At 36.5% G+C, this 13,555-nt stretch overlaps 3 protein-coding genes and 1 long non-coding RNA gene across 5 annotated transcripts; all 4 read left to right on the top strand.

Annotated features, from left to right (window-relative positions):
- Positions 1-93: 93 nt before the first annotated feature.
- On the top strand, positions 94-2,436 carry LOC105175176 (transcription factor MYB63). Its single transcript, XM_011097524.3, has 3 exons — positions 94-409; positions 1,364-1,493; positions 1,586-2,436. The coding sequence occupies exons 1-3, from the start codon at positions 277-279 to the stop codon at positions 2,337-2,339; spliced, it is 1,017 nt and encodes a 338-aa protein (XP_011095826.1). The 5' UTR covers positions 94-276; the 3' UTR covers positions 2,340-2,436.
- Positions 2,437-4,042: 1,606 nt separating this feature from the next.
- Positions 4,043-5,967, top strand: SCI1 (splicing regulatory glutamine/lysine-rich-like protein). Its single transcript, XM_011097408.3, has 4 exons — positions 4,043-4,172; positions 4,246-4,350; positions 4,745-4,800; positions 5,324-5,967. Exons 1-4 carry the CDS (start codon positions 4,109-4,111, stop codon positions 5,555-5,557), a joined length of 459 nt encoding a protein of 152 aa, XP_011095710.2. The 5' UTR covers positions 4,043-4,108; the 3' UTR covers positions 5,558-5,967.
- Positions 5,968-8,573: 2,606 nt separating this feature from the next.
- Positions 8,574-9,032, top strand: LOC148784882 (uncharacterized). Its single transcript, XR_016063388.1, has 2 exons — positions 8,574-8,663; positions 8,741-9,032. It is a non-coding gene; the product is annotated as an uncharacterized LOC148784882 (long non-coding RNA).
- A 516-nt stretch (positions 9,033-9,548) lies between these two features.
- Positions 9,549-13,274, top strand: LOC105175087 (Tetratricopeptide repeat (TPR)-like superfamily protein). 2 transcript variants are annotated; one of them, XM_088876246.1, is made up of 2 exons: positions 9,549-9,625; positions 9,705-13,036. In XM_088876246.1, exon 2 carries the CDS (start codon positions 9,710-9,712, stop codon positions 12,806-12,808), a length of 3,099 nt encoding a protein of 1,032 aa, XP_088732372.1. In that variant the 5' UTR covers positions 9,549-9,625; positions 9,705-9,709; the 3' UTR covers positions 12,809-13,036. The 2 variants fall into 2 exon arrangements, with proteins under 2 accessions (XP_088732372.1, XP_011095712.2); XM_011097410.3 differs by adding an exon at positions 13,144-13,274 and having other exon boundaries at positions 9,553-12,779.
- Positions 13,275-13,555: the final 281 nt, after the last annotated feature.

Genomic DNA, 13,555 nt, shown 5'->3' on the forward strand with positions numbered 1-13,555 from the left:
TATTAATTGTAATAAATCAAGAAATCCTTATCAGACTTACTATATATTCCTCTATCTATCTATATATATAATATATATAGAGAGAGAGTGGGGGGCGGAGAGAAGTTATTAATGTGATGAAAGAGTAGGCCAGAATGCAAGGAGGCAGACAAGACTCGAATGGTGGTTGTACCTTAATATTTCTGTCTCTATAACTTTGTCATTACAGTACTCCCAACATTAAATTGTTGTGGGTGTATACGTATATGTATATCAGGCAGATCAGAGAAAATTAAAATGGGGCGAGCCCCATGCTGTGACAAGAGCAAGGTGAGGTCCGGACCCTGGAGCCCCGAAGAGGACTTTAAGCTTATTACTTTCATTCAGAAGCATGGACACACCAACTGGCGGGCTCTCCCTATACAAGCCGGTAAGTTCGATTTCAGTCTCCTCTGTGTATTTAACTGAACGCACGTGTGTAAAAAACGCACACATTTTCTCATCTCCTTGTTGGTCCATGGTGTGTCTGTGAGTAAGGGATGCACAAATGTGAATGCAATTGGCTGCAAAAGGGTTGTCGATTTCCCCCTTTTTCTGCTTGTTTTCGGCAATATTTGATTACAAAAAAGAAGAACTGATCAGATGAATAGATCTCGCGATCTTCTGTTGCATTGGACATGCACATATATTCTTGAACATTGCGGTTACAGGACTGGATATTCACAATGAAATGGATCAATTACGTTCCCTCACCATTGCTTGTGTACGATGGAGTGTGTGTTGGTCACAAGAAAGTGATTAACATTAATGTTTTACCGTCAATCCTTTCGAGCATCATTAATGTGCGGATTGTTTATGTTTCAAAATACTAAGTCCTTACACTAAATTAGATCTCTACATATACTTCTTTAATTTATTGAATCTACAATAACTTATAAAGCCGTAAGTTTTTGACACCAGTTATTTCTTTGAAAAAATTCTTGTCGAAATTAAGTTTAGCCAAATTTAACCAATCACACAATAAATATAATACACTTTTCATGTCATTAGTTGCTCTAGACTAAGTTACATGACACGTATATTACTTCTGCAGTGTAAGTACTGATTCAAGTCTGACTAGATCGATTTAGGTCTACAATTTTCCTATTTTTTTGTTGGTTCCTATTTCACATTTTTTGCATTTCGTGTTTGTGTGTGTGTATATATATAAGGGAAGATCTGAGGCTTGTACTTGAGAAGCGGTAGGGATTAAGTCACCGGTCTTCGTCATTCCATCAAGAATATTAAATTACAATAATGTTTAATTTTACATACAAATTAATTTGCGTAATTAATTAACAAATAAAATTATTTGTTTTATACGTTATTTGTGGTTGGCATGCAGGACTGCTCCGATGTGGAAAGAGCTGCCGTCTGAGGTGGATTAATTACCTAAGACCTGACGTGAAACGAGGGAACTTCACTCCTCAAGAAGAGCAAACCATAATTGACCTTCATACTTCCATTGGAAACAAGTACATATCATCTGCTCACATTTTTTACTTCCACTCCAATTAATTACGTACTTACTTTCGTGGATCTTACGTTGTGCAATCTGCAAGCGCAGGTGGTCCAAGATTGCGTCGTATTTGCCGGGCAGAACAGACAATGAGATCAAGAATGTGTGGAACACACACTTGAAGAAAAGATTGCTACAGACAGGGAAAAATGCTGTAGTTAATTGCCACAAGAATGAGGCCAATGACATTGACTCCTCTCATACGGACTGTTGGGCATCTTCATCTTCAGCTTCATCAACGTCTACAGACGAAAACGTCGAGAAGTTATCGATTCCTGATGAAGCCGTTCATGATTCCGAGGTCATGATGAAAAACCCTAATGATGATCATCACTCTACATCATCTTCACATGCATGCAATGTTTCCGACATTACGTGTCCGGATCAAACCGGGCCTGAAGACTCATCAAAATCTGAGGATACTATTAATGTAGAGGAAGGAGAACTCGAAACCCGACCCGATCCGGATCTTGATTTTTGGCAAGTGCTGGACTCCCTGGACCCTTTACAACCCACTACAACCGAAAACAACGTTGGGAAACAGGAAAACATAATTAATCTTTCGGTTTCCGGGGAAAGTTTCAAAAGCGAAGCCGGAATGAGCAAGTGGTTGGAATTGTTGGAAAGTGAACTTGGACTAACAAGTGAGGGCGACTGTCTACCCGTGGACCAGGATTTGATGATGACAGCAACCCGACAAGTACACACAGAAATATATAATAATTTCCAGCCTCATGAATTGGAGTATGGTCCAATACATGAGTGGCTAATGCCATTGTCACCCAGCTATCTCGGCATCTGATGATCAGCTTCAATTTAGAAACCGTGTCAAATTTGGCTATATTATGTATAACTTTTATGCTACTGCAACAAGTCATGTTGTCAGCTGGTTTTTCTCAGATGCGATAAAAAGTAGATATTCTAAGTATTGCTGCTGCTGCTTCTGTGTTTGGCTGCAAGAAATTAAAGTAATTCACCAATACAAAAAAACACATGCTTATATATCCGTGTGTTTGACTGTCCAAATCCGGGTAGGTGATCATACACTCCCTACTCCTACTACTACTTCTTCAACTTCCAACCAAATTATTATATTAGTCTTTTAATTATTATATATATCCAACATATATACATATTAGAAAATGATCTAAATAGAAATTCCAAATTCATTTTTTAAAAATGTAATATATATATATATATTTAATTTAAGAGATTAAAAATTAGAAAGAGTCAAATTAATTCAAGATCTTTAAGAGTATATATGAGAAATATGCATTATTGATTTTTAACATTTAAATTTTAAACAAATGTTGAAAAGTAGAAATTCTGATGAGTAAAGTTAACAGGTAGCCCTACTTAATAAAAGCATCTACGTTCATCACCCAATATAAAAAAAAAAAAAAAGAAAGAAAATAGAAAAAGCAAACATTAAAACATCCACGTCTCTTCATCATTAATTGACGAGGAATAATTGTTGGTCAGCTCTACGTGCCGCCTGCCACAGATCTTTCTTTTCTTGGCTTTTTCTTTTTGGCATTAACCAGCAACTTTTGACACCAAGATTATCGGGAATATCTTGTGTGGCAACATATAGATTAAAATTTATATAATTTAATATTTGTACAGAAACATTGATCTGGGTTGAAACAAGTGACCTTATAGGGTTCGTTGGATTCGACCTCAATATAATTATTTAAATTTTTAAAAAAAGAGAAGCACGTTAAGCTAGGTGGTAGGTCTCCAGTTAAATTTTTCGATGCTTAAATCAACTGTAGGTAAAAATAGTTGAATGCAATCAAAATATTAAATATGATCGAAAATAATGTAATTTGTCTTACCATAAATATGGTGAAAAATTCATATTTATATATAGGCCCAGATATCCGTACAAATTTGATTTTCATAGCAGCTTCTCAAGTCATGAACTGTCAGATGATCTGCAGTCCAAGTCTCAATCAAACTGAGTCAAATCCTAAAATAGTACATGGGTCCTAAGATTTTAGGATCGAACTGAGTCAAGAGTATTAAAGTCTTTTTCCTCAGTTGGGGTGATACACCCCCATCAACACATACAAATTAAAATTTATATAAATCAATATTTGTGTAGCAACATATTGATTAAAATTTCTATAATTTTAAATTTTGATTAAATGTTGAATAAAAGTAAAAAGTATTATAATAAGGTGCAATTAGGAAATCAAATATGCATTTTCGCTCTCATTTATAAATTAAGACAACATGGCTAGTCATATTGTACTTAGGTTGAGACGAGCAATTTAGTAAAATAATATAAAAACATATGAAAAGTACCTCATACTTTATTAATAGTCGTAATTAGGATTTAGGAGAATCATTAATATCAGGGCCTGTCCATTTTGGACTTTCATAAACTGGGCCTGAGAAAAATATTGTGGGCTGGTTTGAGTTTAGACCCAATTGAACATCTCCAGCCCAAATTAAAAATACATGAAAATTTTAGATTTGTTTTTCTTTTTAAAAATGTAATTTTAAACAATTAGGTTATATTTCAGAGGGAGAGGGAGAGGGCGAGGGAGAACAATCAGCTAAGCGATGGGGAAATCCAAAGACGATTACAAGCGGAAGAGATCTTCTCCATCTTCTCCACGAAGTGGAGGTGGGTATTTTATTTTGTGTATTTTTGTGTTTAAGTGTGTAGTTTATTGGTGATGGTCGAGTTTGTGGGGCAGATGAAGCGAGAATCAAAAGGCGTAAAAGTAGGGAAGACGAGAAGAAACACAAATCTAAGAAGAAGCAAAAATCTCATAAAACTTCCACCCGCCATTCTGATAAAGGTGCTATGTTGAATTTCTTATTCTTCAATTGTTGAAAATTTCCTGACCTTTTTGTTATTTTCAAATTTTCCGCAATTTTGAGCTGATTGTTGTTGATTAGCTTATTTCGTGTTTCTTTCCATAGTTAATCCTACTATAATTCAGACATTTTCCTCAAATGATTTTTCCTTTTCTCCCTGAATCCTACTCTGATACTATATGTGGATTTTTCTTTCACTATATTCCGTCACATTTGCTCAGGGAAATTAGTTTCCGGTTTCGCTGCTAAAAGTTCGTCTTTTATAATTTTACCTGGACTTATACTATGCTTGAAAATCAAACTATCGCTCCAATTTATGTCACTTGTTATTTTGCAGTTTTCAAGTTTTGGTGACACTGATTGGTATTGCTTCAGGTAAGAAGTCTGATGGGAAGCACAAGGACAAAGGCCGCAAGCTTGATAATGCTTCAGTTAGTTTTTTACTATACTCTATAGACTAAGAAAAGTGTTGGTGCGTCTTTATCATTTTCAAAATTGTAAAATTCCTTATTTTATGAACCTACTGAGAACAACTAATTTTGGTGTTACTCTTGCTGCAAAAAGCCCTTTTCAAGATATGATGAATGAAATTCAGTCTAGAGATTACGCCCCGGTTTTCTTGTTTTAGTATTGTTCAGCATTTGCTACACCAAATTTGTTGTATTGCATTCTGCCTGTTCCGGAACATTCCAGTATTTCAAAATTTTACCATATTTTGTTCTATCTGCATAACAGGTTTATGCCCTGATTATGGTAGATATTTGTGCAACAGGATTTATGAGGAAGTAGTATTTTGTAGAGCATAGTCGTTTTGATAAATTTTCTTCAATGATGAGTTCATGTAATGTTTCAGTTCATAATGATTTCTTAAGTTTCTTCAGTTGTCACGAATTTTGGTAACTGTCATTGGAGTGTGCATAGTTGCTTATTGTCAATTTCAATTCCTCCCTGCAGAAACTCAAGGTACAAGAATTGTCCAAGGATGACTACTTCTCCAAGAACAATGAGTTTGCTGTGTGGCTAAAAGAAGAGAGAAATGTATTTTTTTCGGATCTATCTTCTGATTCTGCACGGAGCCTATTTTCAGAATTTGTGGCAGAATGGAATAACCAAGAGCTTGAATCCAAATACTATGAGGGCATCACAACTGGACCACGGTCATCGCATAAGTGGAACATCAAAAAATAGTAGGATTTTAGTGTCTTGTATGTAGTTGATGTTTCAGTAGTTCCTTAATACCCAATAGCTGTTCTTGGACAACACGGCGGTACCTGCAATTATGCTGGCATAGAATTTTCTAGTCTTCCAAAATCAGGGCAAAGGAAGGGACGATTATCTGTGGATGTCAGCAGTAATGGAAAAAGTCGCAGGTTCCTTGTATGCATGCTCATGATCATCAGAATGAATGTTCACATCCATTTAGGTTTTTAGTGAAATGCCTGGGACTTTTCTTCGTGCTGTGCACTTATTAGGTTGGATTTGCAAGATTTTGATACATTTCGTGTTCAGTCTCATCTTTGTAAAAAATGTAATGTAAGTTAACATGATGGATTACATCAATTTGCAATTATGGCAGTCTGAAAATGTAGATCTGTGGATATGGTGATGTAGCTGGGCCAAAAGTTTGGATCTTCATATTCTGAGGTGAAGTGATGATTGGAAGCAAATCATATCAAGCAGTGATACAAACAGCAGCAGAGTATCAGATATGAGATTATCTGTGTTCAGAGACTTGCAACTAGTTCACTTGGGTTTAGCTTCAAAAGGCTGGGGTGCAAAATTGCTGTTCTTGGGCAATCAATCAGCCTGAGTTGCAGAATTGCTTAAGAATAGTTATAGACACTTCAAGGCACACTTTCGAAGAAATCCCAGAGAAAAATTGAATCATCTTGTCATTACACAGCGCCCTCTATTTTGGTGTTATGTGTGGGGAAGATCTGAAATCTTATTGAGGTTGTCCTAACGTAGCAGGTTAATAACTAACAAATCATTGATTCTTGGGATCTAACTCTAATTTTATAGCTGTTACCGTAGGCTAAATGCAATTTACCTACCGTTGTAAAATGGATAATGGGCACAAAATATCTCTAAATTACAAAAAGAAAAGAAGAGACAAAGAGACAACAAAGTCGCATTATCCTTTTAGAAAAGACGCACGTGGCTTTTCTATCCAAATTCATTAAGAATTCTAATGTAAATGTTGGAAATACCCTTATTCATTTCATGCTTTTGCTAATTAATTTTTCTTCTTTGTTATTTTCTCAATTTTCTAATTCATCTTTTTCTTAATATGTAGCAGATGGGCTTTGGTTATTGTTAATAGTTTTGTTTGAGTAAAATATATCGTATGTGGATATGTATAAAAGAAAATTTGTATTTGATAGATAATATTTATATTAAATATGAAGCATATAATTTCAATCAAAATGTGTATAAGAAACATATGTGTATTATTTATTATTTGATTACATATCCCCGTATTTTTTTTAATTACAAACTGTAGAATATTTAAGAAGATATATAATTATTGTTATGCCGAGAGTTCTGTGCCTGTTATTACCTATTTCAAAGGTGGTAAATTGTATTTAACCCTTGTTACCATGCTAGCAAAGCCTCTCTGAGTATATATATATAAAGCTCAAGGCTTCACCTTCACGTATTGACTCCAAATCATGGCAATCGCAGTAAGCTTAAGGTCCTGTATTTTCTTATTTGCTCTTCTTACAATCTCCTGCGTGCACGTACGTAAGTACATCCATGTCCAAATTCTTGTCTCTGTACTACTTTCACTGTTATGGACTGCATGCGCAGTATCAGATCTAATCTAATGGACGCGTACATGAATGTTGGCAGGGGGAAATGATGGATGTGTGATCAGTGCATGTGGGCCGAGGCTGAAAATTCCATGCTGGTGTTGTTATTCTGCAGACGTGCAGCCTCCATTGCACCCTGAAGACATATGTTTTCCGACGCATGAAGCCTGCGAGGCTTGGCCTTGTCCGCCTCTTCCCCCGGCCGCTAATTCCAACTCCTCCAGCTTCCATCTATAAGGACTGTTGTGTTTTGCTGCCGGGAATTTCTTCTAATGAAAAATAAAGAAGAAAATACAAATTATGATCTCTGCTTTGTTCTTGGAATCTATTGACTCTTAATTATGTTATAATATATGGAGAAAACAAACATCAGAAGACCTGATAAATATATAGCAAATCATATTCACGCTCCCTAAGTGGTGTTTTAATTAAAAATACAGTCATATTAATAAAAAATTTTAATTAGCTCCTTTAAGATTTGTAAAATATTAATAATCTAATAGAAAAATTATGAAAGTATTCACGTATCACCGTTCTAGAAATCCCGACAGAAAGAAAAAAAAATATTAAATAAAATTTGGGGATATGGGACAAAATGTCAAAAATAGATCTTAACAACACCCATTTTATCTTTATTATGTGTTTCTCCATCATTTTCTTCGTATTGTTATATCTAGCCATCTTTTCACATTTTTGTCATAGCATCTTTATCTTAAAGTACTTCAAAACCGGCAAACTAATTAGGGATGCTTTATTTGAAGTTTGGTCCAAAACGTAGTTTAGTTAAAAAAAAATAAATTTAAATGTTTTTATGATTACTTTGGAATATCACATGTAAAATTCGTAGAGCCTTGGCAAATGGAGGTTATAATGTAAGATGAAACAAATTAATTTGAACCAAAAATAATTGTAATTTTCAAACTTGTATAAACATACTTATAATTAAGCCAAATATCACATCCTTTTGTGATCTGCAGAATGAATTGTTCATATCCATTTAGGTTTTTGGTAGGTTGACTGGGACTTCTCTTCTTGGTGTTCATATCCATTTAAATTTTACTGATATTTGCTGACAGTCTGCATAAAGATTGGATCTTCTTCATATTCTGAGATCAAGGAATGACTGGAAGCAACTCATATCAAGCGATAATACTGTTCTTGGGCAATCAATCAGCACAAGTTACAGAACTGTTTAAGACTAGATTTTGAGATTTCAAGCCACAAATATTATTGAGGTTGAAATCTGATTGAGATTGTCCGAACGTAGTAGCTGGCCAGTGACTAACAAATTACTGATTCTCGTAATCTGACTCCACTTTTCTAGTTGTTACCATTCTTGCCAAAGACAATCTTAGTATATAAGAAGGCTTCACCTTCACATGCACATCAAGTTCAACCTCTCCCAACCATGGCAACGGCATCAAACTCAACGTCCTTCATGTTCTTCTTTGCTCTTCTTACAATCTCCTGCGTCAGCGTATGTAAGTACATCATGTTCATCTACTCATGCTTTCTCTTCTTGATTCCTGTTTCAATATCGGAAACACGGTTTTGGCAGGGGGAGACGATGGGTGTGTGATCAGTGCATGCGGGCCGAGGCTGAAAGATCAATGCTGGTGCTGTTACTCTGCAGTGCACCCTGAAGACATATGTTTTCCTACCCATGAAGCCTGCGAGGCTTGGCCCTGTCCGCCTCTTCCCCCGGCTGCTTATACCAACTCCTCCAATTCCATACCTTAACTATTAACTGCCTGGAAGAATTGTTGTGTTTTGCTAGTAAAATAGGTTTCTTATCATAGTAAATAAATAAATATACAAGTTGTGATCAGCAGCTTCGTTATGTTCAAGAATCTATCTGACTTCTTCATGCGGTGATAACATATGTTGCTTCTTCATATTATGAAGCCTATTCAAGAATATATAGAATGAAATAAAAGAGTAAATTTTCACTTAATAATTTAAGAATGGTGTTTTATAAAGTTCGTTAAGTATAAATATTATAAATTATTGAGAAAAATACAATCAACCCCTTATGATATCGCAAATGAGTAAATTACCCCCTTATGAAAAATAAATAGCGATTTACCTCCTTATATTTTTAAAACTACAACAATTTGCCCCTTATGATTTTTAAAATGAAGCAATTTACCTTCTATAGCAAAGTACAATAAGATAAATTGCTATATTTTTTTCATGAAAAATAATGTACTAATTTTTAATATTATATGGTGATAACTTCCTATGCCCCTAAATTTATTATTTTGAGTAAATGTAAGTTTCATTAATAAAACAAGATCATACATTACAACAGTATGGTTTATTATTTATTATTTAGAATGGATACAGCTGCAGTATTTTTTGAAGCACGGGAATAAAGTGAAATTTACGTTAAAATAAGATACAAGAACTCTTCTTTTAAGTACCTAATTCTCCTCTTGAACTGGTGAGCACCTCCATGTTCAATTCATTTAAGGTTAGCATCCGTGTTAATGAATCATTCCTCCCTTGATTAGTATTTTTAGTTTTTATGCTGGCTAGGCATAGCAAGAACAAGCTCTCACCTTTCAAGTTTGCGTCTTGGTTCAAATTCTCAACCGCTGCTTTATCAAATTCCTCTCTGACCCAATGCGGAAAAGATCCCAAGAACCGAATAGTGCAATGCATTATGAACAACCCTCACCCAGAAATTTGTGGGTTTTTCCAGAAAGGCTTTTCGCAGATCACCAGAGAAGAAGTGGGAAAGGCATTGCATGCTGTTTGTGTAAAGGTGTGGACTCAGTTAAGCATATTTCACACGAATACATTGATAAACATGTATTCAAAGTTTGGGGACATGAGATATGCCAAACAAGTGTTTGATAGAATGCCTGACAGAAATGAAGCTTCTTGGAATAACATGATCTCTGGATATGTGAAAGCGGGGTGGCATGTAGAGGCGGCTGGACTCTTCCTTGAAATGTGGGGTCAAGGATTTGAATTGAACGGCTATAATATTCCGAGCTTATTAACTGCATGTAGCCGGTCGGGGAGCATGCTTGTTCAAGGACTTCAAATTCATAGTTTAGTTTTAAAGAATGGTTTGATCTATGATGTTTTTGTTGGCACTTCTCTTTTGCATTTCTATGGTGGGTATGGGCTCATTTCTGATGCCCAAATACTCTTCGAAGATATGCCTGATAAGAATGTAGTTTCTTGGACCTCTTTGATGGTTAACTATGCAGATGCCGGATCTTTGAACGAGGTTATTAATTTATACCAGAGAATGAGGCGCAAAGGGGTATGTTGTAATCAGAATACCTTTACTACGGTTATTAGTACTTGTGGAGCCCTTGATGATGAAGTTTTGGTTCATCAAGTACTTGGTCATGTTATCAAGTCAGGGCTTCAGACAGATGTCTCTGTTGCAAATTCCCTTATATCGATCTTTGGCTGTTTCAGCAAGGTGGAAGTCGCCAGTTATATATTTAATAACATGGAAGAACGCGATACTATATCATGGAACTCGATACTTGCGGCCTTTGCTCATAATTGGCTCTCTGAAGAGTCACTCAGATATTTTCATTTAATGCGTATTAATCATGGTAAGATAGATGAAAATACACTGTCCATAGTGCTGTCGATTTGTGATTCTGTGGATTATTTAAACTGGGGTAAAGGAATTCATGGTTTGGTGTTGAAGCTGGGATTGGAATTGGATATCTGTATATCTAACACTCTTCTTACCATGTATTTTGAGACGGGACGATATGAAGATGCAGAAAACTTGTTTCACTATATGCCACAGAAGGATTTGATCTCCTGGAATTCCATGATGGCGGGCTATGTTTTGGGTGGCAAGTGCTTGGATGCCTTGAGTGTGTTTAGAGATTTGCTCTGCATGGGGAACACGATCAATTTTGTTACTTTTGCTAGTGCATTGTCTGCTTGCGGCAATGCTGAATTTCTGTCTGAAGGCAGAGTTGTGCATGCACTTGTAATCACATCTGGGCTCCACGGGAATATGGTAGTTGGGAATGCATTAGTTACCATGTACGGAAAGTGCGGCATGACACATGATGCTAAGAACGTATTTAAGCAGATGTCTGAAAAAGAGTTGGTTACTTGGAATGCCCTGATTGGTGGCTATGCAGAGAATGAAGATGTGGATGAGGCGATAAAAACTTTTAAATTGATGAGAGAAAGGGGTATACCTCCAAACTACATAACTCTGATAAATGTTCTGGGATCTTGTTGGGATCCATGCAACCTTCTGAAGCATGGAATGCCCCTACATGCACATATTTTATTAACCGGATTTGAGTCAAATGAATACGTCAGGAACTCTCTTATCTCAATGTATGCCAATTGTGGTGATCTCAATTCGAGTAACACTATATTCTGTGCATTAGTCAACAGAACGTCTGCAAGTTGGAACTCTATGGTTGCTGCTAAGGCTCATAATGGCCAGTGGGAGGAGGCTTTGAAACTTCTTCTGGAGATGCAAAGGGCTGAAGTGGATTTTGATCAGTTCAGTCTTTCCGCAGCCCTTTCTGCTTCAGCAAATTTGGCTATTTTGGAGGATGGGCAACATCTTCATGGTTTAGCCATCAAACTTGGTTATGATAATTATCATTTTGTTGCAAATGCTACAATGGATATGTATGGGAAGTGCGGAGAACTTAGTGATCTGTTGAAACTGCTTCCAGAGCCCAAAAGGCGATCTAGATTATCATGGAACATATTGATATCTGCATTCGCTAGACATGGATACTTCTATAAAGCCAGAGAAATCTTTCACGAAATGGTTGCACACGGTGCAAAACCTGATCATGTCACCTTCATCTCACTTTTATCCGCATGCAGCCATGGTGGCCTAGTGGATGAGGGTCTTGGATATTTTGCTTCAATGACGACCCAGTTTGGTGTCCCAGCTGCTATAGAACATTGTGTTTGCATGGTTGATCTACTTGGACGATCGGGAAGACTTGCTGAGGCTGAAGCATTTATTGAAGAAATGCCAGTGCCACCTAATGACTTCATCTGGCGAACATTGTTGGCTGCATGTAAAATCCATGGTCATTTGGAACTAGGAAAGAAAGCAGCCAAACATCTTCTTGAAGCTAATCCATCTGATGACTCAGCTTATGTACTTTATTCCAATGTTTGTGCAACATCAGGAAGATGGCAAGATGTACTGGGACTCAGAGTGAAAATGGAGTCAGAAAATGTGAGGAAGAAGCCTGCCTCCAGTTGGCTTAATGTGAGAAACAAAATTAGCACCTTTGGTGCAGGTGATCAGTCCCATGCAGAGTCGGAGAAAATATACCTCAAGTTAATAGAGCTGAAGAAAGAAATTAAAGAAGCTGGTTATGTTCCTGACACAAGCTATGCATTACATGACACTGATGATGAACAAAAGGAGGATAACTTATGGACCCACAGTGAGAGGCTTGCTCTTGCGTACGGCTTGATTAGTACACCAGAAGGTTCAACTCTTCGAATATTCAAAAATCTTCGTGTTTGCGGTGATTGTCACTCCGTTTACAAAATTGTAAGCAGTATAGTCCACCGGGAAATCTTACTGAGGGATCCTTACCGGTTTCACCATTTTAGTGGCGGTAAGTGTTCTTGCAGTGACTATTGGTAGTGTACTGATTCCAAGAGATCATTGACACGATTTCTCAACATTACTCAATAGTGTAAAATCTAATATGGATCTTAGCTTTTGTCTGAATGACATCATTGATTGGGTCTGTTCCTTGTTTCCCGTTGCCGTTCGCTGCTATTTTTAGCGGTTTCGTTTACTCGTTGAGGAAATGGTGAGGTGAAAGTCCATGAATCCGATGAAATATACAAGCCATTGATTTAAAATGCTTATGAATTGTCTGTTTGGCTTAGCTGTTAGTTTATGCGCCTGTGAGTTGTGTCACTGGCATTTCAATTGTCAGCTGTTTCATTTTTCCTTGCGTGTTTCTTCTCCAGGAGATAAGCAAGACTAGACAAACAGGGAGTGAGTCAAAAATTCAAAATATCAGAAAGGGCCTTCTGAAGTGCTCTTTGTTGAGAGTCCCGCTTACTAAACCGGTGCTCTAACCAACTGAGCTTCAAGAGCTTGTTGAGTTATTATCAAACGACAAATGTTTATCGGTGGTTAATGGTGCCAATATTTACGTTTAAAAACCAAAAATAAAAGGACCTTATTTTGTTTTGGAAAAACACTAGAAGGGAATTCTAACAAGGACTACAATTTCGCATTTTGAAAGTTTTTGAAGGGAAGAACAATTTCTTTCCCCAGTGGAAGGTTGGAAGAAGAGGAAAAGAATAATTTGGCATTTTCGTTTCTGTAATTAGCCCTGTTAAAATTGGATTGGCGCCAACTAAACGTCGCTGTTCT

Source organism: Sesamum indicum, linkage group LG12, assembly GCF_026168435.1.
Source record: "Sesamum indicum cultivar Baizhima isolate 11 linkage group LG12, ASM2616843v1, whole genome shotgun sequence".
In the NCBI taxonomy this organism is placed as follows: domain Eukaryota; kingdom Viridiplantae; phylum Streptophyta; class Magnoliopsida; order Lamiales; family Pedaliaceae; genus Sesamum; species Sesamum indicum.